This window comes from Drosophila yakuba, chromosome 2R (assembly GCF_016746365.2).
Source record: "Drosophila yakuba strain Tai18E2 chromosome 2R, Prin_Dyak_Tai18E2_2.1, whole genome shotgun sequence".
Classification (NCBI taxonomy): Eukaryota; Metazoa; Arthropoda; class Insecta; order Diptera; family Drosophilidae; genus Drosophila; species Drosophila yakuba.
Window position 1 is genome coordinate 20758150 of NC_052528.2, and position 27094 is coordinate 20785243.

At 43.4% G+C, this 27094-nt stretch overlaps 4 protein-coding genes across 8 annotated transcripts; 1 reads left to right on the plus strand and 3 right to left on the minus strand.

Moving 5' to 3' along the window:
* Positions 1-33: 33 nt before the first annotated feature.
* On the minus strand, positions 34-6348 carry LOC6531632 (protein starmaker). Of its 4 annotated transcripts, none has more exons than XM_015195960.3 (4): positions 5717-6347; positions 2646-3021; positions 2343-2492; positions 34-1221 (listed from the first exon to the last, which is right to left on the minus strand). In XM_015195960.3, exons 1-4 carry the CDS (start codon positions 5766-5768, stop codon positions 327-329), a joined length of 1473 nt encoding a protein of 490 aa, XP_015051446.1. In that variant the 5' UTR covers positions 5769-6347; the 3' UTR covers positions 34-326. The 4 variants fall into 4 exon arrangements, with proteins under 4 accessions (XP_015051446.1, XP_002092429.2, XP_015051447.1 ...); XM_002092393.4 differs by having other exon boundaries at positions 2343-2495; positions 5717-6346; XM_039372920.1 differs by lacking the exon at positions 34-1221 and having other exon boundaries at positions 1896-2492; positions 5717-6348.
* Positions 6349-12635: 6287 nt separating this feature from the next.
* Positions 12636-18957, minus strand: LOC6531634. The gene is made up of 13 exons (XM_039372349.2): positions 18870-18957; positions 17462-17688; positions 17260-17410; positions 16944-17200; positions 16609-16885; positions 16236-16536; positions 15627-16171; positions 14657-14874; positions 14459-14600; positions 14152-14408; positions 13820-14096; positions 13460-13763; positions 12636-13402 (listed from the first exon to the last, which is right to left on the minus strand). Exons 2-13 carry the CDS (start codon positions 17683-17685, stop codon positions 12780-12782), a joined length of 3576 nt encoding a protein of 1191 aa, XP_039228283.1. The 5' UTR covers positions 17686-17688; positions 18870-18957; the 3' UTR covers positions 12636-12779.
* Positions 18958-20160: 1203 nt separating this feature from the next.
* Positions 20161-22280, plus strand: LOC26536202 (CLIP domain-containing serine protease 14D). Its single transcript, XM_015195962.2, has 7 exons — positions 20161-20442; positions 20510-20558; positions 20696-20841; positions 20898-21419; positions 21479-21527; positions 21614-21720; positions 21773-22280. The coding sequence occupies exons 1-7, from the start codon at positions 20238-20240 to the stop codon at positions 22141-22143; spliced, it is 1449 nt and encodes a 482-aa protein (XP_015051448.1). The 5' UTR covers positions 20161-20237; the 3' UTR covers positions 22144-22280.
* Positions 22264-25364, minus strand: LOC6531635 (protein 5NUC). Of its 2 annotated transcripts, none has more exons than XM_002092396.3 (7): positions 25277-25364; positions 24352-24597; positions 24140-24290; positions 23818-24074; positions 23465-23759; positions 23083-23380; positions 22264-23024 (listed from the first exon to the last, which is right to left on the minus strand). In XM_002092396.3, the coding sequence occupies exons 1-7, from the start codon at positions 25354-25356 to the stop codon at positions 22462-22464; spliced, it is 1890 nt and encodes a 629-aa protein (XP_002092432.3). In that variant the 5' UTR covers positions 25357-25364; the 3' UTR covers positions 22264-22461. The 2 variants fall into 2 exon arrangements, with proteins under 2 accessions (XP_002092432.3, XP_015051450.2); XM_015195964.2 differs by having other exon boundaries at positions 24352-24612; positions 25277-25339.
* Between the last annotated feature and the right edge of the window lie 1730 nt (positions 25365-27094).

The window sequence follows — 27094 nt, forward strand, 5'->3', positions numbered from 1 at the left end:
TTACCGATACTATTTTCCAATAATTCACATCAGTTTATTTACTTATTACGTTTATTAATCAAGAGTTTCCTTTTTTTAGTGGTGTTTGTCATACAATTAAAGCATACAATACATATATATTTATATATAGATTTATGTCTTAGCTCCTTTAATTTCTCGCTGGTTTTTTAGGTCCTCAGAGAGAAGCGTCATTTTCGGACATGTCCGGCCGGCTCTCGAAAATGTCCATTCCTCAGTGGAACCCATATGCCCAGCTGGATAACTCCTCGACCCAAACACACACACAACTTAGGCTAGTGGCATTCATCATTGGGATGGAGAGATGCCTAGTTGTTGGCCGCCAGTGGCTTGCCCAGGACACGCATGGCATTCGAGTAGTCCGAGTCGATCTGCGGGATGATCTGCTGTTCGTTAGGCCGCAGGGTGCGTATCAGATCGTTGAGGGACAGGGAGGATTGGGGGGTCAGCTCCTCCTTGGGCTGCAACTCCTGGGAGCTGGCCATTTTCTGGAAGTCCTGGGCGATCTGCTTGATGCGCTCCTCGATGGCGGCGGCTGGCGATTCCGTGGAGCTGGGCATCGCCAATGGTTCGTTGGCCTTGATCAGATCCACCTGCGGCTCAGTTTCCAAGTCGGTCTCGCCCTCAGCTCCCTCCTGCTCGTGCTCTCCATCCGACTCCGCATCGTGGTGCGTGCTCTCGTTCTCCTCAGCCGCCGCGGGAGATGATGCCGAATCCGCATCCGCATCCTCGTGCTGCAACTGCTGCTGTACCTCCTCAATCGAATGCACCTCGGGATGGAGTTCGTTGTCGCTCAGTGGGAATACGTGCTCTTTGATGTCGCCATCGCTGTCGTTGCTCAGCTCACGGGCATGCTCCTCAAAGTTGTCGTGCTCCTCGTGCTCCTCCTCGCCCTCAGTCTCATGGTCATCGTGCTCCTCGCCATCCAAGTCCGCCTCCTGATCCTCCACATCCACGTCAGTGGCATCCGTATCGGGCAGCGAGCGATCGTGGTTCAGCTTGAAGGACATAAAGGATGGCTGCTGCTGCGAGCTGGAATCATCGAGCAGACGGTGGCCCACGGCCGGCGAGGATTTGGCCTTGGCAGCGGTGTACATGGCTCCACTGGTGGACATCAACAGGGGCAGAGGAGTGGTGGTGGCGGCCACATGCAGGTTCATCAGCGAGGCAGGAGTCCTTGGGGTGGTGGAGGTGATGGGACGTCTGCACGGTACACAATGGACATGGAGAAATAACGAAATGGGATTTAGTTTCTATCACTGATTCCTGGGCGGTTCGTGGGCTGGGTTAGTGCGAAAGTTGCTTAGCCTAAAGTTAGTTAGTTGAGCACAAATCATCATGACAACATCAACAACAACAACGACAGCAACGAGAGCGGTACAACAACTAAGGAAGCTAAGCCCCAAACCACCAAACAAGATACATTTTCGGCGCTCATATGGGATGGTTTTTCAAAAGTTTGTGCAATCTTAAGTGAGAGATCCTAACTTTGAGTAAAATTAAGCATAGTAAAATAAATACTTCAACATTTTAAAAATAGCTCAAAGTATACTGGCTTGATATCTAAATTGAATTTGTAAATTTACTCTTTAAATTTAGAGATTGCACAAACTTTTATTTTTGTGGCCACCCCATTGGCGTCTACAAGGCAGTGTTCTTTTTGTCGATCATATTTTTTCAGATCATACAATTTTCAAACAGGATCGAATGGCATATTTTTTGTGGGCAAACCAACTTTTCGATTCGGCCCATAGAACTTGGAGTGGCGTTAGTAAGAAGTCGCATTAGTCTTTAGATGTACGTATGCATATAGATTGTGTGTGTAGTTATGGTAGATTGGTAACGATTTGGGGTTTAGCTCACCTATTTGTTCATTCTTTTTGCAAATTCTGTTTTTTGGGAATCGAAATTCAAATCGGATTCGCACTCTGTCAATGAGTATGTGTGTGTTTGTGAGTGTCAGAGTGTGTGTGTTTGTTCGTTTGTGGTCAACTAAAGTAACTTGTTTTTAATCACGTTATCCTTGCGTAATCTCTTGATCTGGATTGGGTTTTAGTATCAACATTTATCTGGTATAAATATGTTTTCATTTTGTTTTTTACTTAATTAGGGACATTTGTTTAATCGCCACCGGCGGTCGGGCAGCTCGTATAGCGAATTAATTAACGTTAATTATAGCATAATTTGTTTATTGCATTATCAATATTCTTAGTTCCTCCTCCAATTCAGTGCTCTTAATATCTGTTCGATTTGCGTGTGGTTGTGTAGAGTGGTGGAGTTTTGTGGATTTATGTGGAGTGGCTCCGCGGATCAAGTGTCCTTACCCCTGCGCCGACGAGACGGGGATGCTGCCATAGTTGTAGTAGTAGCAGCGGGTCTGCTCGCAGATGAAGTCCTTCACGGCCGAGCAGTCCTCGGGCATCCACTTGAGCGTGGGCTGCTTCAGGATAACGCATCCCTTCTCGGCGCCACTGCTGCTGTAGATTGGAGCGGGCAAACAGAGAGGACATCGATATAGATGGGCATAGTAATGAGGCATGTCACATTGATATGTATATATGTACATATGTATGTAGATACACCTTGGGGTATATCCTACAAAGTCCTTGCTAGTTTGTAGTCCTTACCTGTCGCGAGCGGTGCGCTGGGGCGAGGTGTTGCTATTATGATCGACGGGATCGAGCAGACCGGCCTGGATGGCGTCCGCCGAGTTCTCAAAGAAATCGAATGTGGCGTTAAACGGCAGACCAGTGCTCATCCATAGGAACATGCCCGTGCCCAGGCGATTGCCGGAGGTCCAGAAATCGTAGTTGCCGTAACCGGCATTCTTCAAATACGTGGTCATCGATTCGGCCTTCTCCTTCGTCTCAAACGAGGCCAGTTGCAGGCCCAGGGAGCGACAGTACTGGTAGGCCAGGAAGTAGTTGAGTTCCGGGGAATAGGGATTCATTCGACTGATGAAGTACTGCACTCCATCCAGATGGATTGTCGTAATGCGTTGACCTATTCGAAATAAAGGTAATACGTTTTATCAACCAAGATATATATTTAACAGTATTACTCGTGGTTATAGATCTCGCTAAAGACCAGAGGTTCATACGATAAGTAGCTTAGACTCTAGGTTAATGAACCTACCCACGTCTGTGGATTCCAGACGCAATTGGAATCGCAATGCGTAACCGAAACAGCGAAAACGGTAACGGTTTCAACTGCGGACATAGCATTCGTAATCGCAGAAACATCATTAAATAGGATTACCAAAAAAGTGGCTAGCCATCGTTGGACACCCAGTCCATAAAACCGAAGAACAAAACTTTGGACCCCCAAATCGGATGCGTGATTCACAAAGATGATGATGATGGTGATGGTGATGACCAGGAGCATTTATGCGGTCCCTGACCTCTGGTGGCTAATTACACGAAAACCGAAATGGGGAATCAAGGTGCTGATGACATTAATTAGCCCGTTGGTCAGCCCGAAAGTGGAGACGAAGAGCCCAAGAGCCATTCGAATCTTATGTAATCGCTGACCCGAGAAGTAAAGTAAAGTGAAGAGAAGAGTGCGAGGCTGGGAACAATGCAAGATGACAGTGACTTTGGGAATGGGTTTTGGGATAGGGTTCACGTTCAGGTTCAACAGGTAGTCGAGGAACAAAGATCTTCGTCGCCTCGTAAAGTATCTGTGCACACAACTCTATCTCTATATAGTTGAGTGTGTGTGTTGGCCCTTTTACAAAGCGGCTCAAAAGATAAACACAAATACCTGTGAGCGTACTTTGTTTTCCAACTGACTCAACGCACCCTCGGGCACTTGGCCATTTATGGCACTTGTCTTGGATGGACATTGGATATGGGACATGGGACATGGGATATTGGATATAGGATATATAGACATGGGCCTAGACATCAAGAGAGTTCCAGTATTTGAACACACACACTCATCAGCATGCCCAAGTGTGTACTCTGCTCGTATATGAAATTATTTCCGGCGATTTAAATGCAAGACACACACGAAGTCAAGTCAGAGTCTTTGCCTTTGATCAGATTGATGATAGACAAGTCGTGGCGAAGATTTATGAATGAAAATATTATTGGGCAAACTTATTATGCGTCCGAGCAGCTGAGATTTCCATCAGCCTAATAAGAATAATGATCCACGCCATGAGATCAGAAGCTCAACGGGTCGAAGAAATTCTTCAATTTCATTTTAATGGGGCAATTTAAGCTTGGAGCTCAGCTCGAGGGATCAGATTCAATTCAGGCATTAATTCCCCCAAATGAATTCAGCTTGATGGCGAATCTAAATCGGATTTGAAGTGGTGGATGGTTCTGGGCACTTGGAGAGAGAAGATAACGAGCTCCGTCCCAATTGCAGTTAATTTGACACTGACTCTGGACGTGAATTCAACTGCGAGACCAAGACCAAGACCAAGATCGAGATCAAGATCGGCACTGGGATCGGAATCGGGATAGGTAAACCCATAATTGGGCATCGCGGAGCCGAACCCCAGTTCCCTGTAGCTCTTGAGCACCATAATTTCCGTAGGTAATTACGCCTGGCCAGCGATAGATCGCGAATCTAGCACGTCTCTAATGATGCAGTCAAAGTCAATGCTAGTGTTTCCCGGGACCCTGATGTGGATGCTGAAGCTGATGCTGATGCTGATGTTGAAGCTGATGTTGATGCTGATGCCTTTGCCGGAGGATGCGGCTAACTCTAGTTATTTGTTGGCACCTAACAGCCCTCGGGCCAGTTAGCAGGCAAATCATTATAATGGTGATGGCGACTGGGATAAGCAGAGGAAAATTGATAAAAAAAAAAAGGAACAAAAAATAAAGCCAGTTTGTTTGGCATCGGGAATGGGAACACTGCTGGTGGGTAATCGATGAGAAGAGAGCTCAGAGAGTGAAGACTCTGAACCTGGAGAAGAATCGATGCAAAAACACCGAGCAGACTTAATGACTGCAACTCTGATTCGGAAATAATGATGGGAATGCATCACTCGTTTCGCCAGAATCTTTTTCCTTTCCTTGTTTTTTCAGGCTTGGCTGGGTACTTTTTTTTTTTGTTTTGCACTTCTTTGGAACTTCTTTTGTTTACTTGTTAAATGGGAGAAGGTAGGAATAATTGCAGGGGTTTTCTTCAAGATTGAATTATCATTGACGGACAGGGGTAAGCCGTCAATTAGCAAGGCATTTAGAGAACTTAATAATTCCGTATTACCAAGTTCTGGGAAGACGTTTAGTTTGCTGGGCAGTTAGTTAATTTATAACTTCTAAGTAAAACAATGTCTAGAAACAATCTTTTATTATATAGTTTTTAAAGGCAAATTGGAACTATTCGGGAAGTACTAAAAAGCATTTAAAACGATTTAAGCAATGACGAAGAATTTTTTTTATAAGCTGGTAAATTTATAAGGGGTAAATTTGCAGACCTAAAGCAGTTGCAATGATTTTTTTATTAATTTCAAAATTAACCAATTACAAAGATCATCAGTTTTAAAGAATGATCAAATATTTTAGGAACTGTCATATACAAAGGCAAAAGAAACGTTGACTTCCTACCACCCAGAAATATAAATATTACAGGTTTCTTTCAATCCTTCTATTTTCTTCAAGTTGAAAAAAAAACCCATTGTGCGCAGCTCAACTCCAATCAAAAAAGGCATAAAAATTCGGTGGATAATTTTTTTACTAACCTGCAGCGCATGCCAAGAGGCTCAGCAGGCAGAAGAGTACGATTTTGGCCATCTTTACTTCGAGTGGTTGGATTGGTAGGAGCGCGAAGCACTATCTGATTGCCACTGGCGACGATCGGGGAATACGAATCGGGTTCTCAGCGTTTTGGGGACGCGCGATCGAGGTGGCTCCAATGAAGAAGTGTTTGGAGTTCGGAGTGTTTGGAGTTTTGGAGTTCAGCACTTCACGTCGCGTTCACTGCAAGCCTTCGTCGTCGACTGATCGCTCAACTGATCAGGCCAATATCACGCAGGCGCGAATGAAGTCCGCCAAGAAGTCGGGAATGGAAATGGGAATGAAGTCCAAGAAGCCGAAGAAGCCGAAGAAGCCAAGAACGACACGACGATCACACTCGCTGCTTCCAGAAGAACTCCAGCGATTCCAGTTCCAGTTTCCTCTTCCAGTCAACACACACACACACACACACTCAAACACGATCGGCCAAACAAACACTGATGCAGATGGAGATGGAGATACTGATTTAGAGCCAGCGACTTGTGTTAATCCTTGGATCCCGAAATTGGTATTGCAATTGGTAATTGGAAATTCTAGATCCGCCGAGCTTCTGTTCTGGCCAAGTTAGCGCTGGTAAATGTCGCTTGGTGCCGAAAGCAGTTACCTTAAGAAGGAAATTGCTGGCTGAAAACGGGAAAAGACGGGAAAAGACCGTGGAAAAGAAAGAAGAAATAGCCGAATCGTACCGAACAGAACCAACTATTTGCTTATTTCATGGATGTGATTGGAAATTGGCCTCGCTGTGCGAGTGTGTGTGTGTGATTCTGTGTTTGTGTGTGTGTGTGCGTGTCCGTTTGTGTGCGAGTTCTTCCTGTGTTTCGTTGTGTGTGTGAGTGAGTGCCCAAGTCAGTGCTAGACAAAGAGCGCAATAAACCAAAGGCACATAAAAAGCGGGCTCAAACCGAAATATTAAAACAGAGAGAGAAAAGGGAAGTGCTTGAAGGATTACTAGGATAACACATTTTTTAATGTTTTTAAGGTTATGAATGTTTACTGTCTACGTAGTGACGAGCAAATGAAAATCCTTTGACCATCACCAAAAGTAAGAAATTCATTTGCCACAGAACAAACGTTGTATGTGTACAAGGAAGCAGCAACAGTTTCTTTCAGTGCATACTCACACCTACAAACGCGACTGCACGTCGCTGTCATCATTCCAATGGGAGTCGGAGCCGCTCCATTGTTAGTTTTGTTCTTTCTCCCACAACGACGCTTTGGTTTTGGGCTCTTTCTGCTGGTCTTTCGCCGTCTTCGCTACAGTCTTACCTGTAGGGCTTGCCGCACGTTCTTCCTTGCCCCCCCTTGGCCCTAGCTCCATCATAAAGCCTGTAAGCCCCCGCCACTGCCCCACCACCACCACAACCACTGCCACTGCCACTAGGCACTGCCATGAACCCAAGGAACGCAATGTGGTTCCATTTCCATTAATTTGGTACGCTATCGCGACGCTGAGTCGCCCGTGGAACTCGCCGCATGGAACTTTCTGCGGTTTCGGTTCTTTGGGCTCTTTTACTTACTTTTGCTGGAAGCGTGAAATGTAATAATGATCTTCTGCTTTGCATTTTGACAATATTTCCATGCTGCGGGTGCCAATGCCAGCCGCAAAACACGAAACTTCCACTCCCTCTCTTTTTCCCCGAAAAAAAAAGAAATATATGATAAATGTGTGCATGTGTAATTAAAGGCATTTTCGTGGCTTCTTCTCCAATTCGACTTCTGGCTCCAAGCTTTCTAATTATGCTTAGAACTTGGGGAAGGATAAATATTGGTTTAATGATTATTAATAACCAAGAGCTTTAAGTGGCTTACAGAAAATTAGCCACCAATTTGGAGAGTTTGAACTCAGAACGGAAAAAAATCAAAAATGGAACCTTTAACGATGATATGTTAAGTCACAAATGAGATTGTTGTGATTATTTATTGTTTATTAATGTATACGTAGAACCTAAATCTATTCTGTATGATCTTGATGTTATGTTTTTTTTGTAGATTGAAGACAGATATGTGGGTCAGTGGTTGGGAATGATAACTGGATGTTTCATATTGGTACGGAGTGCATTTTAGTTTGTGCCTAAATACCTGGTAGGTATAGACAATTTATCCCCACTTCAACGACTTCGTCTATCAGTCTTGTTTAATTCTGGTTTAATTCTAGCCTTAGCAATAGTTAATCCCATTGGTCACATCGGCCGATCGACGCTTGTAGGCTATAATTATATGTACGCGTATAGCTAAACAAAATAATGGCCAAGTGATTAACAGTCATGGGAAATGAATTGCCCGCAATTTCCCAGTTGGACGACAGAGGATGTGGATGTGGAGGTCGGTGGTTCGGTGGTTCGGTGGCTCAGTGGTGCGGTGGATTGGGTGGTGCAACTGTGGATTGTTGGCCAAGAAACCTGTGCGTGCCCATTGCAATCGAAAATTCTATCGCGAGTACAGCGCACCAAGATTTTGGCCCTTCGTTTTGTTTGGCATTTTTTTTTTTGTTGGTAAAACCGCCGCCGGGTGGACGCCGTCGACTGCGACGCACAGTGGAGCTTCTTAATGTGACCGCTGCGACTGTTGGTTGTTGGTTGTTGTTGGCTGGACTCCTTGCAATCTGGATTTTCCACAAGGAGGCGGTGGCGCAGGGGGTGTGGCAGGGGGCCGTATGCTGGATGGCCTTCGTCTTTAACAGCATTCATCCATCTATACTCGCGGCCGCTGGTGCTGCTTCTTCTCAGCTTGATCTTCTGATCCTCACCATTTGTATTTGTGTGAGGAAGTGCACTGCAAGAAACGCCCATTGTAACTAAAAAAAAATCTTTAAAATATTTTGTTAAATATTCAGTCAGTCAAAGAATGCATCTTCATTGTATACTTAACTATTTCATTAATTAACTTGTATTGCATGATTTTTGTTACAGTGTATCTGTGTTCCTCGCATGATCGTCTTCTTCTTCTGCTTCTGCCTGCCTCCCCCTACTCTTCCTCTTCCTGCCCCACCTCCTGTTCCCATTTCATTGCTAGTTGCTCTTCTTGTTCCTGTTGCTTTTTGTTTTTGGTCTAAAAATAAACTCGGCACCAGATTGAGGAATTTAATTCGCCTTTTGGTAGAAATCCTCGACTTTGGCTTTTGCCAACGGACTTTGGTTGCCTCTTTGGCTTTCCTCTCCTGCTCCGCACCTTTCGACCCCTTTGTGCGACTGTGTGTTAGGGTGTGTGACTGTGTGTGTCGTGTGTGTGTGTGTGTGTGTGTGTGTGTGTGTGTGTGTGTGTGTTGCTCCTGTGTATCCACATCCATTTTAGCGTCAAGTTTAGCGATGATGCTGATGATGACGACATGGACATGGCATCTAGCTTAAAGTGTACAGAAAGAAAACTGGATAATGGATCTGATATGATTTATAGGAAAAGGGTGTAAAAATGCATATACAATGATACTATTCTATAAATTTTTCTTAACATCCTTCAGCATTGCAAGAAAATAGTATCTATATAACGTAAGGTCTCTATCTACTTAATTAAGAACTCGAGCGCATTTTCTCTCTGTGGAGCTGAACAACAAGGAGTTTAAAAGCAGAGTTGAAGCACTAATACACACTTTTTCCGCTTGGGATCAAAGGATTAATGTGAATCGGGTTTCTGCGGCTTAAGAAATGACGCTGAGATATTCTCTTGAGGCGGACATCACAAATTTCCACTTGCCTGCGTTCTAATTAGAATATCTTTCTGATCGGATAGTCAAAGTATCTGTGCTTTTGTGTGTGTGTGTGTGTCCTTGGCGGTACGAAGGTCATCAGCATTTGCATCGGAGGTCACATCGCACACACAAACACATCGTCATCGTGGCCACTGTCGTGAGGGCCCAGCCCACAAAATCACAGGAACATGACCAGCAAACCGATCAGGACCCATGCCATCCAATCCCTACCATCCAATCCATTCCATTCCAAGCCAATACGATCCGTTCCGTTCCGTACACCGATCCTAGATCATCCCGTACCAACCCATCCGATCCGAACCGTTCATGCATAAATAAATTCATGTCCGAATCCCACTCCTCCTTCTAGTTTCTGCCATGAGTCATGTGCATTTATAATAAACTTATTAAAATATTCACAAATGAATGCCAGCTCTTTGCGTTTGCAACTTTATAGCGAAGATGGAGCATACAAGACTGCTATGACTTCAGGAAGTCGAAGAAAATATTACAAATTTTAATCAAGTTAAACTTGGTTTCATATATGTAAGTAGTTGGATTTTCAAATGAATTCGATACAGCTGCAAAGAGTTAGGGAAAAGAGTCGAATTTGTAGGCCTCTCGGTCATGATTTGTTACTTCCCACACAATTAGAAATTTGCCCATGACTTTGGAATCATATTTTGGTCTATATCGAAAGGCGATGGAGAAACAAGGTAACCCAATGATCCTCCCACCTCCAGGAAATCGTAATTTGCCTGCTTTGCTGGATTTGTTGGATTCTTGTCCGTTCGCCTTGACCATAACCATATCAACGGTAAATAATTTCGATCGCAGAGCAATGAAGCTGAATCGAAACGAGAAACGAAACCAAATGAGCATTTGCCGGAGGATGGGGATGGGGATGGGGTTGGGGTCTCAACTGGGATGGCTAAGATCGCTGAGATGGCTGGGATGGCTGGGTTGGCTAACTGGCAATCAAAGTGGAGGAGGCTGAATTGGGGACACAGAAGGAGTCCATGGTGGAGATATGGGGGAGGAGGAGTTGCTCTTCCTTCGGCTGTTGCTTCACGTCATTTCAAATTCCATGTCAAAAGGTGAAGCCAATTCAACGTTTCTGGCGAACCGGGCAACAAAATCACGACCAGCACACAACAACAGGAATAACTGGCAACAATGGCAACCTAACCGCATCAACACGAAAATCACATCTGTTGGCGTTTTCGGTGCGGGGTCTCCGATCTCCGATCTCCGGACTCCAATGATTTCCACTAATTTGTGAGTCGCGCAACTCATTGACCCATGCATGATCTGCTTCCAGTTCCACACTCACACACACACCACACACACATAGAAGAAGAAGACAACCATGTCCATGTCTCAATTCGATATAGAACAGATGCCCAGATACTCACATACTTGGTTACTCGGATTGCCGGTAATGCCCGAACAAATGGCGCGCGATCTTCTATTCTCATGTCGCTAATACGGCCATTAGACCTAAACGGTTCCAACTTAAAAAGCGGAGGAGAAGGTAGAGAAGGTGGAGAAGACCGAGGTACCAAGCAGGAAACCAAGAAGCATTCTTAATGAAGGGAATCAAATAGAAATGAAAGAAAGACGGAAGTTGACTTTTATGTGCAGACACATCGGCCCGGCCAAGATTATAGCCAAGTTAGAACGGGCAGTGAGTGGGGTTCATTTGCGAAATTGAAATGCCACTGCCAACCTTTATGCGGGTGTGGATGTGAATGTGGCTGGTGTGGGGTGTGGGGTGTGTGGATATGGATGTAGGTATGGGAATGGGTATGGGGTATATAGGTGTATACACTTGGGGTCAAGAACCCCTCTGAGCCATGACTAACCGAATGACTGATAGGCGAGTACCACCAGGTGCCGACTGTAGCGTGTTGCCGCACCAAAGTGCCCGATTCTGCACTTGACCGCTGTCCGAGAAGCGGACGCGGTATATGGGGCCACATAATTACATGTCAGCTCCCGCTGACCCGCCCCCATTTCCCACCCTTCTTACCCTTTTCACCAAACAGTGAGAAAAACTATGGCAATACAACTCTATTCTAATATCAATTCTAGTTCATCTTGTATATAAACCAATACATTACATTTCAAAAGATTTCTTTAAATTTAAATTGGACTCTTATTCCACTTGTAGAATATATGTATATAATTGGTCAAGTATTTTTCTTCGGTGCACGCAATTCCCTGGCGAAATGCCGACAGTAGATAGTGTTTGTGTCGCCTACGATGGAGTTGGACATGGATGTGGATGCGGATGTGGATGTGAATGTGGATGCAGTGTGTGTGCCCATCCATGATGTGTATGTGCTTCTCACGACAGCAGAACTCTGGAGCTGCAGTTGCTGCCGGAGATGTAGATGGAGCTGAATCTGAAGCTGGAACACGCCGCCAGTAGCAGACATTGGAGCCACAGCCTGGATGCCTGAATGCCGTGGAGGATCAAGGGGAATTGAGGGGGATTCAGGGGGAACACGAGCTTGATGACTATTATGTGGGCAGAGGTCGGCGGGGTCGGTGCGCCGTGAACTTCTCATGAAAAGCCTAACCATGGGGAATTTAATAGTGCTTAGCACCAGCAGAAGACACCCGAGAACGAGACCAGAACCGCCAACAATAAAGGCAGGGTCGGAAGCCCGGAGACTCTGGACTAGAGACCCAAGACCCAAGAACCAAGACCGAGACACAGATACAGATACAAATGCCGATTGGTAGCCTTCATTTGGCAGTCAATTACGGTCAGCCGCAGTGGTAGAGGAGTCATGCTGGTAGCACCTGGCAATATGAATATAGTCGAGGCACTCACTGATCAGTCAAAGTCAGAAATATAGTTGGGGAAGCGCACGATGTGCTTTTAACATCTTAAAAGCTTGCATTTGTTTGGGTTCAGTCTTAGAATATTTTATTTCAGCACGTTTATGTCAACAATTAACAAAGAAAATTCAGAAAAGCGTGCTATTAGTTGAGTATTTTTCATAATTTGAATTAATTGCTCATGGTTTAAATTGAAATTATACAAACTACTTATACGGACGGACATACGGACAGGGAGGCATCTATATTGACCTATGGCTTATGATCGTTATCAAGATTGTATTGCTAATGGGAATACAAACATTTCAAAATATATTAAACGCAAAAAATGCACACCGTATAATCTAGATTCTTTATATATATATAATCAAACTTCATAAACCTTTGCTTATATATGCATACCATACCTATAGAATAAGTCACTAATCTGCGTTCTAAGCGATTGCGCAATAGACAAAAACAGAGAGCGAATACTAATGATAATGATGCCCCATGGAGACGCAATCCGTCCGTGGAAAGACTAGACACTTAAACGAGAGATCGATGACACAAGTACAAAAGCAGAGTATTACGAGGGGTTTAAGATACATGTTATAGCCCGAGTTGGCCATGTACCTCTGCTGCAGAGATTGGCGTTCCTCGCGTTCCGGATAGACAACCTTGTGCTCCTGCAGATACTGGATAACTGCCATGCGATCAAGGATGGTCATATTCTCCACTTCCGGTCGCTTTGGATCGATGAAGCTGTAGCCCTCGCCGCCGTTCAATAGAAATGAGGTGACTACCACACCGTAATACCTATCCGTATCAACGGCTTCGTAGTGGGGAATCTGGCACTCGGAGCACAGGGCACGGATTTCCGTAATCCTTTCGCCCTTGGCCAAGCTGTGGTTAAACTTGAGACGAAGACCGGAAACCTGTAAGTGGGCACTGGTGATGTGTTTACTCCGCATATGGGCAGAGTGCTCCAGCGCCTTCATCAGTTGACTGCCACTAATCCTCGTGTAAAACAGCTCTTGACTGAAGGGCAGCACGGTGACCACATCAGCCTCCGTAATGGCGCCCGTTTCGCCGGGGTTAATCGACGCTCTAATGGCTAGGTATTTTTACAAAATTAATGGTTATATTATGAAAGCGAGACGTAATCACTTACCGCCCGCATTGATGAGTCCTATGGATGCATCTGTCCAAGATCTTCTATCCGCCATCGTTTGCACTACTCGGGCATACACAAAGCTATCTGCTATGAAGTTGCCGAAATTGCACTCGCCGTAACCGCAGCTCTTTCGATCGCCATTCAGATACACGGAGGTGGTGCCCACCACATGGCGCTCCATGTCATCGATCACCTGGCGGTACAGTTGGAGATAATCCTGAACCTCTCTGCTGGGCTGGAAGCGGTGATCCAATAAAATGGGGCTACCCTTGAAACTAAGCAAATTGCCACCATTGTCGAACTGGAAAATGGAATCTTATTCGTTTTATCAGATACATATAAGGTTTTATATCGTACTTCTAGGGTTAGGTTTCCCAAATATTTCGTATAAGCATACGCCTGAACAACGGGCACCTTCCTGCCATCGGGCTTCATCACTATTGTGGGATAGGGACCCACCGGAATTTCCTTGCTCGGCGCCTTTCCGGAGTAGAGAAACGTGTGCGACTGACCACCAACGACGACATCCACGTCCGGACATCGCCTGGCTATCTCCTTATCCTTCTCGTAGCCGGAATGTCCCAGTGCAATAATAATATCGATGCCTTGTTCCTTAAGTTCCTTTGTTTCAGTGCTAGAATAAAACTTTGGAATTATGTATTTAACACATGTAGTGTAAATGTGTTTACTTGATGGCGGGCACCTCCTGTTTGAAGATCACATTACTTGGTTGAGTTCGCTCCTTGGTATCCGGCCTTATATAGCCCACTATGCCAATCTTACGATTACCCTTGGTGATGACTGCGGAAGTCACTAATTTATTGTTCGCCGCCAGTTTTGGTTCTTTTATCAGGTTTATATTGCTGCTGACCACTGGAAAAGTAATGTTATTCAAGAATTCGGCCAAGGCATCAGTTCCATCGTCAAGTTCGTGAACACCGAGGGTCTGCAGAGTGTTAAATATAATAATAATAGATTTTACAAATCAATAAGTACCATGGCATCGGGAGCAAGAAAATTTAGCATTTGTGCCACCATTTTCCCTCGATAAACCGAAAACCACGCAGTTCCTTGAAAGGAATCGCCACCGTTCAAGTAGATAACTGGATCAGTTCCATTATTTCTAGCTGCAGTAACTCTGAATTAAATAATAATAGTTACCATTAGATTTACTTCTAAGTCCGGAAAACTTACACAGCAGCCACTCGTCCAAATCCGCCATAGCAAAAACCCCCCTCATCCTCGCCAGCTTTGCACCTTTCATCTTTATCAGAAATGGGGTCGTACCAGGAGTGCATATCATTCGTGTGTAATAGGGTAAACTTGAAGCCACTGATCCCGTCCAGAAAGAATAGGACTAGCGGGAGGATAACCATCCACTGCGGAGTAGCTGCACACATCGTTACTAAAAACTACAAATAAATGAATAAAAGTGACCGAAAAGCACTCGAAAACTGTGATCTGCCATTTTGAAATGCCTACTTTTAGGAGGTGCTATAAGTCTTATACCATTAACATATCTCATATTGAACTTGTATATGTTTTCAATATTTCATAATATATACAAGAACTTTTATAATTTATTTTATGGAAAGTAACATTATTTGATTTTTTAGGAAATCTTACATGACATAATCTTCCATTACTAATTTATTTTAGAATCTGTTTTGTGACATGTTAATATTGATACAAAGTTTTAAATTCTTCCTAATCTTAAACATAGATATCAACCCGAATTCATAATTTGACTTATTTAATTTACATTTTATTATTTATTTTTTCAGCGCAAGCGTGCACTTTTACATTTTTGAATTCGAACTGAAGCGCACCAAGTCGAAATCGGTCATACTGAAAACGATGTAATCTAATATGTAACTTTTCATTACAACGCCAGGGGTTGACTTTACTCTACTGTCAAAATCGTTTGTAAAATTCCATTATATCTTTTTTCCATGTCGTAGAAAAATATCTTAAATAGGAAAATACGATTTTTATTAGATATTGTTGTCTATTTAAGTCTGCCTAAAACTATGCAATGCAAAACGCAATGAACAAATTGGTAACCCAACGATTTTTGTTGACTAGACTCTAGAGATTTTAAACTATCGTAACACCTTAACTGTAATAAAGATCTTTAAAGCTCGTTTTAATCTTTATTTTAAGTAATAATTTTTAACAGAAGGGAAGAGATGAGGAGCAGGACGGCCGAGCTCATAAGAGGTGCACTGGATGAATTGATGAAAACAATGCGACCCTCAATCTCGGGAAAGACATAATCCCTCTGCGCAAGATATTGGGATACCGCCTCCAAATCGTTATTTTGCAGGCGCTGTGGCTGGTGGGCCGAGTGCCTAAACACATGTCCATCGCCACCGTCCAGTAGGAACTCTCCCAGGACGACATTGTAGGTGGCAGTATCGTTCAGATCGCTATAGGTGGGCACTTGGCAGGCGGCGCAACGAACCTGCACGGAAACCACTCGCTGACCCTCGGGTTTGTTGAGATTGAATACCACATGGATGCCGGATACCTGCAGGAAGCCACCATCCGAGTCCTTGCCCCTCAGCACAGCTGCATGCTCCAAAGCTTGACGTATATAGCTACCCGGCATGGGCACCACATACAGCTTGTTTCTCCAGGGCAGAACGGACAGGAGGTCGTTGTCGGTGATGGCACCATCCGATCGCTTCTCGATGGAGCTACGAATGCCTAGTGATTTGAAATGTTCATTATTTATCACCAACAAAGCAGACCATGTGAGCATCCAACAAACCTCCTCCCTGCGTTATAGAAATGGCAGCATCTGTCCAAAAATCACCGCCCTGCTCCTCCAGCAGCCGACTAAACACAAAGGCATCGGCTATCAGATTGCCCAGGTTGCACTCCTCAGCCCGACACACCGCCTTGTTACCCTCCAGATGAACCTTGGTGTGCCCAACAACCGACTTCTCCAACCTGGTGACATTCGGACGGAAGACCTCCAGCAGGTCCAAAAGGTCTTGCTCCTGAGCCACTGAAGCATTGAGCAGGATAGGCGAGCCATCCCACTCGATGAGGTTGCCATCGGCATCAAACTGAAGTAACAAGTATATACATACATATATGATATAATATCTTTTCAAGTATTTTATACTTATGTAAGTTACCTGCACATGAAGTTTTCCAAGATATTTGGTATACGCATAGGCCTGCACCACGGGCACCTCTTTGCCACTGTTCTGCTTGACCATCGTGGGATAGGGTCCATCTATGTGCTCTGCATCCGGCTGGGCACCGGTGTAGAGGAACGTGTTTGTATGGCCACCAATGACGATGTCCACCTCCGGACACTTCTTGGCTATCTCCAGATCCTTCAAATAACCCGAGTGGCCAAGTGCGATAATGATTTTAATGCCCTGCGCCTTTAGTTTCTTTGCCTCAACACTTTGAAAGAATATTTTCGAAATTAGATTGAGCAGATTTTGATGTTTCCTTCACTCACTTAATGGACTCCACCTCCTCGTTAAACTCCACATCCATGTTGAGCGTAAGCTTTTTGGTATCCGGGGTCAAGTAACCAATGACACCGATCTTAGTGCCATTGGTCTCCAGGATGGCGGAGTGAGCCAAGTGCTTGGTGGCCTTCAGTTGGGGAACCTTGCTCAGATCCAGATTACAGGCCAGTACAGGAAAGGTGACCTCGTTGAGAAAGGGTATCAGACCCTCTACTCTCTCATCGAATTCATGATTGCCCAGGGACTGAAAGTAAAGTCAAATTTAAGATATTTTGTATGGAAAGATCTAGGCAAAACACAAACTATAGCATCGGGTTTCAATTTGTTGAGGAAAGCACTGGCGATTTTGTCCTTGAAAATAGTAAACCAAGCGGTTCCAGTGTAGGTATCACCAGCATTGAGGTACAAAACGGAAGTACCACCCTCCTGCGCCTCCTTCCGATACTTTCGAACTCTAGAAATGATTGGTCAAAAGCAGACTACACCACACGGATGGATAACTCACTCGTGGGCCACCCGGGCGAATCCTCCATAGCATTTATTCGTGTGTGCATCCTCCGGAGGGCAGGTGCCACTATTAACGCTCGTCTGATCGAATCGGGCATGCATATCATTATTATGTAGGATGATAAACTCGGTGGCCACTTTGGGATGGCTTAAAATTGGATTGGCCGCGGTCCAATGGGCCAGGAGAATCACGGAGATCCCGAAATGCCAGCGTGACGGCATCTTCTAGCGAATGGGGAATGACAGTTGAGATTTTCATTACTACCCAGCGAATAGCTTATATCAACGAAATCCAAAAGCACTTGACAAGTGTTTTGCGACAATCTTTATGATACCATATAACTTGAATTGCTTTACAACAGAAATTACAAAGTTTTGCAGACAGCGATATCATTAACTTGGCGAAACTGAGTTGTTCAAAGAATAATTATAATTTATCAAACTGATTGAGCTGCCAGCAGAAGGCGAGAAACTTGCTGTGTAAACAAAGAGCTAAATTAATTAAACTTCTAGTTTTTCGCAACAGCAGACCATTTGCAAATAAGTTTCTACAGAAACGTGCATATCTCTTAACAAACCACAAATGATAAACATATCTTGTTTACTCAGCGCCGGTGGAGCACAAAATGATCTATTCGAAAGTGTCACAACAGAATTAAAGCAGAAACAAGTGCGAAAATAACAATACAATTAACTCATGCGGAGTGCCTAATTAATTTGCTTATAAATCACAAAAAATATCTCCTGGAGCATGAGAGCATGGGTCATCAAAAAAAACAGTGTGTGATAAAGAATTTCGCACAGGGGTAATGTAACTCGATTTTAAGGTGCATTCTTAGAAATTCTGTATAATATTTCAGGCAGGTTAGCAAAAATTTGAGAAAAGCCAGACATCCAAATAGTGGAAAGAAAAACAAATAAAAATTATCGCTTAATTTATGCACCGCGTAAAAACAAATGGAGTGGAATAGGAACTACTAGTTCTAAGGCTAATTTAAATGGATTACTCATTAATAAATCTACGGGTATATAAAAAAAAAACACATATTTCCGGCTTTGGAGGATTAAGTGTACATATATCGCCATTATTGTAGTGCCATCTCATAGTGGTACTATTTATGGATCGGATTTTTTCTCTAGTTGCATAGGAAATAATATCAAATTGCACTTTAATCCCACGCTAGGGTATGTCGGAGTCAATATTAAAATGTCAAGCTTTTAACCCTTCCACGACCACTGAACTTGTATCTGAACTTGGTCACAATTGTATCTGCACTTTCGACACGTTTTTGCCAACTAATGGCCAATTGTTGTTAGCAGCGCAAAAGTTAATTGTTTTTTGAACTGAATAGAACTTAAATAACGATCAGTTTCCCCATAGTTGCAGCGTTCCAAATGTGCACAACCTTTGTCGCCAATGTCCACAATCGCACTGACTTCTCCCGATTCCGATTCCGATTCCAATTTCTGCGGTCGGCTGCTCTGCTTCTCTGCTTCAGCGCAGCTCTTCTTATTATTATACATTATTTTTATTTATGCCGAATTTATAAGTTATCCATATTCACGTTCACGGCAGCATGTGTGTTGTGTTGGCAAGAGTATCGTTTTAAATTAACCGGCAAAACAACACAGCATCAGAATCCCAGTCGGTTGCACTCCAGATTCTCTTTGCCCATTCTGCTCTCTTTCACTCTCTTTCTCTGGCGCCCAAGGGTTACGTTTCGTTGCGTTTCGTTGCGTTGCGTTACGTATACGCAATGTTATGCACACGAATCGAACTCTTGAGGCGGAGGCCTTCGGTTAATGCGTTATCAATTGGAAAAATTAGCATCAGCAACGAGCACTGAGAGTTTTATTTATAAATTGGTACATAAACGATTGTTAAATTAAATGAACCCGAGGGACTTTCTTTCGCAGAAACAGTTGTACTCAAGAAGTAAGAATATATTTTGCTGATTTTATATATCTTTTACCATAAGCATTACCATTGCTATTTTATAAATAGTTTAAGTCAAAATGAAAACAGACAGCGGATGAGGCTCGAAAGTCTATAAATCATAATAATGTGTAGGTGCGCAAATTTTTTTTTTGCTGGGCAAAAGTTTGCCTAGGTCGGTTTTTTAAAGTAATTTTCATTTTAAGAGGAAATAAGAGATTTTTAATTTCTAAATTAGATCGTGTTGACTTCTATTAAAAAAGATCAAAGCACATACTTACAAATCCAAACTAAGAATTGAAGTATCCATGGCAAAAAAAAACTATTTATAAAAGCAGACTGGCGCTGGAAGGGTGATGAGATGTAAATTCCCAATTTAGTTGGATGCAGAATTCGTCACTGAAGTGGTAAGTGCACATATTCATCATCAGGATCACGACAACCATTTGCAAAATTAGCATGCCGATAAATTTTTTAAATTTCTTTGTCGCTAAGTAATCCATTGGCTCATTGAGTAACGGGTATTTGATAGTCGAGGAACTCCACTAAAGCGTTTGATTTTGTTTGGTTAACATTTTATACATTGGTGCTATTGAAACAATAAGTTATATTTTTGACAACAATAGCTGTTCGAATAGACAACCGCTATAAATTGCACTAAACGGAATTAGAGGAATACATTATACAAAATATCAGTGTTATTCAATTCATCAAAAAAGCGAATTTCGGCTGTATATACATATATACAAGTATGTACTGATCTTTCATAAAGTATGCCACTGATAAGAAGACTGTCAGTCATGAGCTCTTCATTTGTTTTTTTTGATCTCTGGCAGAAATGAAGTCTCCTTTTGTGTGGATTTCTTTGTGTTCATTGGGTTTTTACCAACATGGATTTTGCATGTTTTTGAATCAACCCTGTGGAATTTCCCTGGGCCCAAAAATTATAAAGGGCACCAACTCAAATTATCAAAATGCTCAGTATATGGCAGGTATTGCTAATTTAACAATGTTACTCTGCGGTGGCACGATTATTCATAAAGGTTCGTACTAAAAATTTGATATAATTTGATCAAATTTGCTTGATCAATGAGCATATACTCATTCCAGACTTTGTATTAACGGCTGCTCATTGCACCTATGAAAATAATGACACGCTGTGAGTATATAAAAAAAAAGCCTCTCGACGAGTTCAAAGACAGGCTTTTTTAAATAAAATATTTGTACTTTCGGCTAAATAAATATATATGTTCATAACAGGCACTTTTTAGTATTATGCGATTTTGTCCATTAAAGGTTCGTGAATCTTGGAGCGTACAACATTAATCATCCGATCGATCAGATTCGAGTTAGCAATAGTATGCCCCATCCAGAATTCAACAATATCAACTACGTTAACGATATAGCGCTGTTAAAGTTGGAGAGGAGTGTGCAATTTTCGAGTAACTTAATGAGAAATTTAGCCGATTTTCCAACGCTTAATTGTACTTATCCGCAGTTTATCTCCAAGCAATATGCATTTTAATGGACAACTTTATGGCAAATCAAGTAAGGCAGTATAACGCGCTTGGCTGGGGAAAAACAGAAAAAGCCGACCATAGCGATATTCTTCAAGCCATTTCGCTAAACCGAACGCATCCAATGAATTGTTATATTCGGATGGGTCTATATCCGGATCCGAAACAGATTTGCGCGGAAAGCTTCGGAGATACATGTAGCGGCGATTCTGGCGGTCCGTTGATAACCAAAATTAGAATCGGAGAACGGAGTTTCAACACGCAACTCGCCATCATCAGTTTTGGAAATATAGGATGCGGTGGAGTGGGTATATATACCGATATCTCGCCGTATTTGGGCTGGATTGCACAAAACATTGGAATCAATTTAGGTGACCAGGTAAAAAGGAAAGTCAACGATGTGTTCCTGTATGAGGATTGCACTGGGCATGCCATAAACTCTATTCTTACGGCAACCATTTATGGACATCATTTCAACGCAAAGGGTGTGCTGATCACCGATCGTACGGACTTTCATACCTATCCGTTTTTTGTTGTTGAATATTTCTTTATTTTTATTTAGGCCATGCGCTCACGATTGCAGACGTCTCTAGAGAAAGCCCCTATACCTTGTGAGTGCATTTAAAGTCCTTAAGAATACATTTCCTTATAGTCCTTATTTAATACGTTTTCAAATTACGATAATGTATTCCCGCAGGGCCATTGAACTGATGGGAAGAGAATTTCGAGCTAACGCGTTTTTCAAGGCGCCCAACAACATTGGTATAGTACTGATTCACCTGAAGAATCGCTTGGAAATCAGAGGTAACTGAGTTGTACATCAATAGTTTTGACATAACAGTGTACTTCCTTGCAGATGCCTTGAAACCGATCTGTTTTCTGGATACTGCCAAGTTCGATGGTTCTTTGAGTATCACTGGCCTAATGCCACATGGCTCAAGCAATTACGTCACTAATGTGAAGAGCCTTAATTGGAAGATGTGTGAGCAACGGTTGGGGAAAAAAATCAAAGCCAATCAGTTTTGTGTTAAAAACATTAACAAACAAAGTGCACCTCAAAACGCTGGAACAACTGGCGACTTATTGGTAAAGGAAATCTCGAATGCTTTGGGCATGAGGCATATAATTTTATTGGGCTTGGTAGACTTTTCGGTTAATGGCGTATACGTAATAACAAGTGCTTTGGCACATGCAGAATGGATTTCGGGAATAGTAAGCCAGACATGATAGTTCTTCTCAAGTTAAGGGTACCTAGATTACAATTGATGTACTCAAAAACTACGAAAGTGGTCAAATCAATGCATACATTAGCATTTCGAGTATTGTTTTCCAATAAAGGCAAGGTCATTTCAGTTCTCACAACATTTATTAGCTATTAAGTTCGGGTTTGTGTGTGAAACAAGCACATATTATATTAATTAAGTTCAAACTTATCACCAACCACACCTTGCCAGTTGAAAACCTTAACTAATTAAGTCGGAAAATGCAATCGCATATGCGAACGACCATGGATTAGGGCTCCGAAATGAGAAGCTGAAAGTTCCACTAGATGAATCTAGTTAGCAGGGAGGAGAGCAGCAGCAACGAGATGGAGGCCACAATACCAGACGCCGATCCGGTGTCAACCTTCTCGTGGATCACAATTCGCTCCTCGATCTCGGGATACACGAAATGGCGCTGCTTCAGGTACTCCATGGTGGCATTCAGATCATTCCGCTGCATGCTCTCGGAGTACGGATTTGACTCCTCGGTCAGAGTGTATCCATCGCCGCCTTCAAGGAGGAACTGCGGCACAATCACCTGGTACAGTGCCGTCTCATTGATGCTCTTGTACGTGGGCACGGAGCAACTGGCGCATAGGGCTTGGGCGGAAACCACCCTCTTTCCCTGCTCGTTGTTGTAGTTGTACACCGCACGCACTCCGGACATCTGCAGGAATCCACCATTTGAGTCCTGCAGCCGCACAGCGGCCGAGTGCTCCAGGGCCGCCAATAGGGTGCTTCCTAGGATCCTGGTTACGTACAGATTATTCTCGAAAGGAAGCACGGCCAGGAGGGTGGCCCCATTGATGACACCATCTGCCTTCTTATCGATGGAGGAACGGATTCCTAAATAGACGCGGATTCAGGTAATTTCGAAATCACTAATGACACCAAGCAAACGCACCTCCTCCCTGCATAAAGGCAATCGCAGTATCCGTCCAGAATTCACCGCCCTTGTTCTCCAATACGCGACTGTAGATCATGGCATCCGTCACCAGGTTTCCAAGGTTGCACTCCCTCATCCGGCAAATGTTGCCGCCCTCGAGAAACACCTTAGTGTAGCCCAGGATCATGTTCTCCAGCTCCTCCAACTTGGGACGGTATTCGTCCAGCAAATCGAGGAGATCCTGCTCCTGAGCTATGGAGGCATTCAGCAAAATGGGAGCACCGTCAAACTCGATCAGATTGCCCTCGGCATCGAACTGGAAATATGGAAATTACAAGAATTACAAGAATATGAAATTTAAATGAAAAAATTATATAAAAATAAAATATGTAGAGCTTACCTGAACATGAATCTTTCCGAGGTACTTGGTATACGCATATGCCTGCACCACTGGAACTTTCTTGCCGCTGGCCTGCACCACTGTGGTGGGATAGGGACCTCGAACCGCCTCCGGATCTGAGTCAGTGGGATCGGCCACCGGCTGACTGGCATCCAAGAAGGTGTGCGAGTGACCACCAATGACTATGTCCACCTCCGGGCAGTTCTTGGCTATCTCCTGATCCTTTTGGTAACCAGAGTGACCCAGGGCGATGATGATATTGATGCCCTGAGCCTTCAGCTTTTCGGCCTCCGCACTGGGAAATGCATTGAATAGAACCTTCGCGTTCTTCAGCGAATTTTAGTTATACCCACTTGATGGACACGATCTCCTCCTCGTACTCCACTTTATTCCGGAAGGCAAGCACCTTGGTGTCGGGCGTAAGGTAACCAATCACGCCAATCTTCACCCCATTCTTCTCGATGATCGTGGAGTTGGCCAGCTGCTTGGTAGCCGCCAATTCGGGTACATCGGTGAGGTTCAGATTACAGGCCAGAACGGGAAATTCCACGGCGTTGAGGAAGGGCACCAAACCCTCAACATTCTGGTCGAACTCATGGTTGCCCAGGGACTATTCAAATGTTATATATTAATGAAATATGGTAAGATGATGCGGTTATGATAGTTAATAGTTACAATAGCATCTGGCGATAGCTTGTTGAGGAAAGCACTGGTGATATTGTCCTTGAAGACGGTGAACCAAGCCGTTCCGGTGTAGGTGTCACCTGCATTGAGATAAAACACCGGTTTTCCACCCTCCTCCGCCTCCTTGCGATACTTTCGCACCCTAGTTTAAGTTTAGGAGCTTATTTAGAGGAACAAACCTGGGAAAATCTGGGCGCACTTACTCGTAGGCCACCCTGGCGAATCCTCCGTAGCACTGATCCGTGTTGGCTTCCTCCTTGGAGCAGGTGCCACTGGTCACACTCGTCTGCTCGAATCGAGCGTGCATGTCATTGTTGTGCAGAATGATGAACTCGGCTGCCACTTCCGCCCGGGGAGCAATGGGATTCGACTGCGCCGGATGAATCAGTAGTAGGGCCAGTAGGCAGCATGATCCGACAAGGATACTCCGGCCAGGTAACATTTTGGTGCTGGAGCAATGAACACTATCGCTGATAAGTTAGGGCATGTAATGTGGGCGGATAATCATTGGTGAAATCGTAATAAAAACTGATTGCTGCATGAAAATTGTTTTATTATAATTCTTCTTTTTTTTTAATAAAATTAATCTTAGCAATTATAAACTGTACACTGCGACCAACCACTTAATAAAGCGTTTTATAAGTGGTAGTTGGATTCTTATCTATGGGCTTTTACACGAGTAATGGGTACACTTCAACCGTTGTAAACCAGATTTTCTACTCAGGCTGTTGAAGGTCCTTTGCGACCTTATCATCCACCGCTGAGAGTCAAATATTTATCAATCACGAGCGTGCAGAAATCGCAATTTATAGTTTATTGGGTGCTTTAAATCTAATCGCCGCTTATCACACTGCGTGTGCAAAAACACACAAATCCCCAGTCCATTCAGCTCGTCTATTAATTTCCATCCCCCGACTTTGGCCAACGCGACTTTAGCCACTTCATTTGGCTAACTCGTTTTCAATTGAAGTCGGAAACGCGCTCGAACTTCGGCTTGCTCATGGCATTGGCCCAAAAGCTAACTTGGCTTAAAAGCCCCGTTCGCCAGCGCCAAAAAAAAACTCTAATACTTCCGAATGGTTGAAACAGCAAAACAGCGAATTACAAAAACCAACGATCGCTACTCACATGCACTCGTCGCACGGTCCGCGGGCTAACTGACCCACCAAATTGGCTGAGAGTGCGAGAACCTTTATAGCCGAAAACATAAAGCCGAATACCATAAACAGTAAACCGAAATTTACTGACTCGCGGAGCGGACTGATTACGATAAGGCCTCGTATTGCGGCTCAGAGCGGGTTAAATTGGCTGAGAACTGCGAACGTTGTTCGATGCTCTTTGGGGCATCGCGCCCCGTTGTTTATCGCATTTTTGGGGAGCCATCAGAAGCAGGCTTATCACGCGATTATCGACGGTTATAGATCAGATAATGGTGAATTGGCTATATCTGTATATCTTCTATAGCTGACTCATAGTCAGCCAGACAGAGGCAGGTAGTTAGCGCAACAGTTGTCCAAATACAAGGCGGCATTCCCACGCCAAAATGTGGATTGTACTAAAAAATATATACAATGCACTCTCGTTGCGCAGAATTGGCATTCAGTGTTTCTCTATCTTTAGGCAGCAGCTACTTGTAGGTAAGAGCCATATATCATACAAATCCTACAAAAAGGGAAGCCTACTTTTAAACACTTGGTATCATTAACGAAATGAATCTATTCCATGACTTGATAGTTGTAATCATTGCAGTTTTGTTACATTGCTTATAATTCAAACAAAATATTTCCATTGTCTTGAAATGATATGCAAATGGGTATTTATTTAGGGTGTTTACTGCACATATTTAGTGAGGCACCAACAGTCGCCGCCCCGAAAATTCCACACAAGTGTCTTCTGCGAACTTGAGGCACATTCCATTGATAACAATGAAACCTGCTTGTTCCAAAGATTTATGGCAACCAAAACAGAAGTGATAGTATTGGAAAGATGCAATTGGCGATTTGGGTAAGTTACTTAATGAGTTCGCTGCGCACTTGTAGCCACATGATGGGATCACAATTGCCGGGTTTGGGCCACAGTACACCCCCAATTAGCCGCTGCCACTTGTCGCGTGCTTCTCAAACTATTTAATCATATATAATGGCACTATATACACACAACAGCTGCGAACTGCGGCTGTGGATAATGTATTTGCTGCCTGTGGTCGGGCAAATACTTCAAACGAAAGGTACAACTTTTCTGCTCGCTTTGTCGCCTAAATATATCCGCAAAATACAAGATACAAGATACAACGGCAATTGAGTTGGTTCGAAAATAAATAGAAGATGCTTCGACCAATTTGAGTTGAAATAAGGGGCTAGCAAGCCAGCACGCAATATTACACAATGTCAAGTGTGCGATAATAATGAGATAAAAATAATATATGATTCAATTACGATATGCCAATGACAACATTGCTTATCAAGTAAATAATGTACACACACTATTGCCAATGCAAATATCCAATCAGACATATCAAAAGTTCACAGGCGTCAGGTGCGTGATTATTTAAATGCCTTCCGAAATTCATTAACAACAATTCGCTAAGATAGTGTCAAATTCACAGCCACAAATCAGTCGAATAATGCCCAATTTCCTTGACCATAAATACAAATTTATTGCTATCTATAAGATAGTTTTTTTTTGGGCTTGGTATTGTTCATTTTTTGCGTCATCTTACATTTGTGGAGTGCCTGCAACTGTGCAAGGCAAGAACAAACTAAATCCTTTCGTTTTAAATTATTGCCTTGATTATGCAAGTCGCAGACATAAACCATAAAGCGAATTATGTTTATTCAAAAGTTTGACAGCATTATCGATTAGCATTTAGAGCACTCACCTTTACTCCGTTTACAATCTGTAATAAAGCCGATAAGCATTGCTTCTCCATGCCAACAGGGAGGTATA

Excerpts from the sequence above, each read along its gene's own strand:
- LOC6531632 (XM_002092393.4), bottom strand. The coding sequence starts at position 5,768 with ATGGCCAAAATCGTACTCTTCTGCCTGCTGAGCCTCTTGGCATGCGCT. Across the intron at positions 3,022-5,716 it reads CCTCTTGGCATGCGCTGCAG|GTCAACGCATTACGACAATC; the intron begins GTTAGTAAAAAA and ends TATTTCGAATAG. Across the intron at positions 1,222-2,342 it reads CCCGTCTCGTCGGCGCAGGG|ACGTCCCATCACCTCCACCA; the intron begins GTAAGGACACTT and ends TGTACCGTGCAG.
- LOC6531634 (XM_039372349.2), bottom strand. The coding sequence starts at position 17,685 with ATGCCGTCACGCTGGCATTTCGGGATCTCCGTGATTCTCCTGGCCCAT. Across the intron at positions 14,601-14,656 it reads TTTGGACGAGTGGCTGCTGT|AGTTACTGCAGCTAGAAATA; the intron begins GTAAGTTTTCCG and ends TATTTAATTCAG. Across the intron at positions 13,403-13,459 it reads AGGACTCATCAATGCGGGCG|CCATTAGAGCGTCGATTAAC; the intron begins GTAAGTGATTAC and ends AAAAATACCTAG.
- LOC26536202 (XM_015195962.2), top strand. The coding sequence starts at position 20,238 with ATGAAGTCTCCTTTTGTGTGGATTTCTTTGTGTTCATTGGGTTTTTAC. Across the intron at positions 21,528-21,613 it reads AGAGAAAGCCCCTATACCTT|GGCCATTGAACTGATGGGAA; the intron begins GTGAGTGCATTT and ends GTATTCCCGCAG. Across the intron at positions 21,721-21,772 it reads GAATCGCTTGGAAATCAGAG|ATGCCTTGAAACCGATCTGT; the intron begins GTAACTGAGTTG and ends ACTTCCTTGCAG.
- LOC6531635 (XM_002092396.3), bottom strand. The coding sequence starts at position 25,356 with ATGTTTTCGGCTATAAAGGTTCTCGCACTCTCAGCCAATTTGGTGGGT. Across the intron at positions 24,598-25,276 it reads GGACCGTGCGACGAGTGCAT|CACCAAAATGTTACCTGGCC; the intron begins GTGAGTAGCGAT and ends TCATTGCTCCAG. Across the intron at positions 23,025-23,082 it reads TGCCTTTATGCAGGGAGGAG|GAATCCGTTCCTCCATCGAT; the intron begins GTGCGTTTGCTT and ends GCGTCTATTTAG.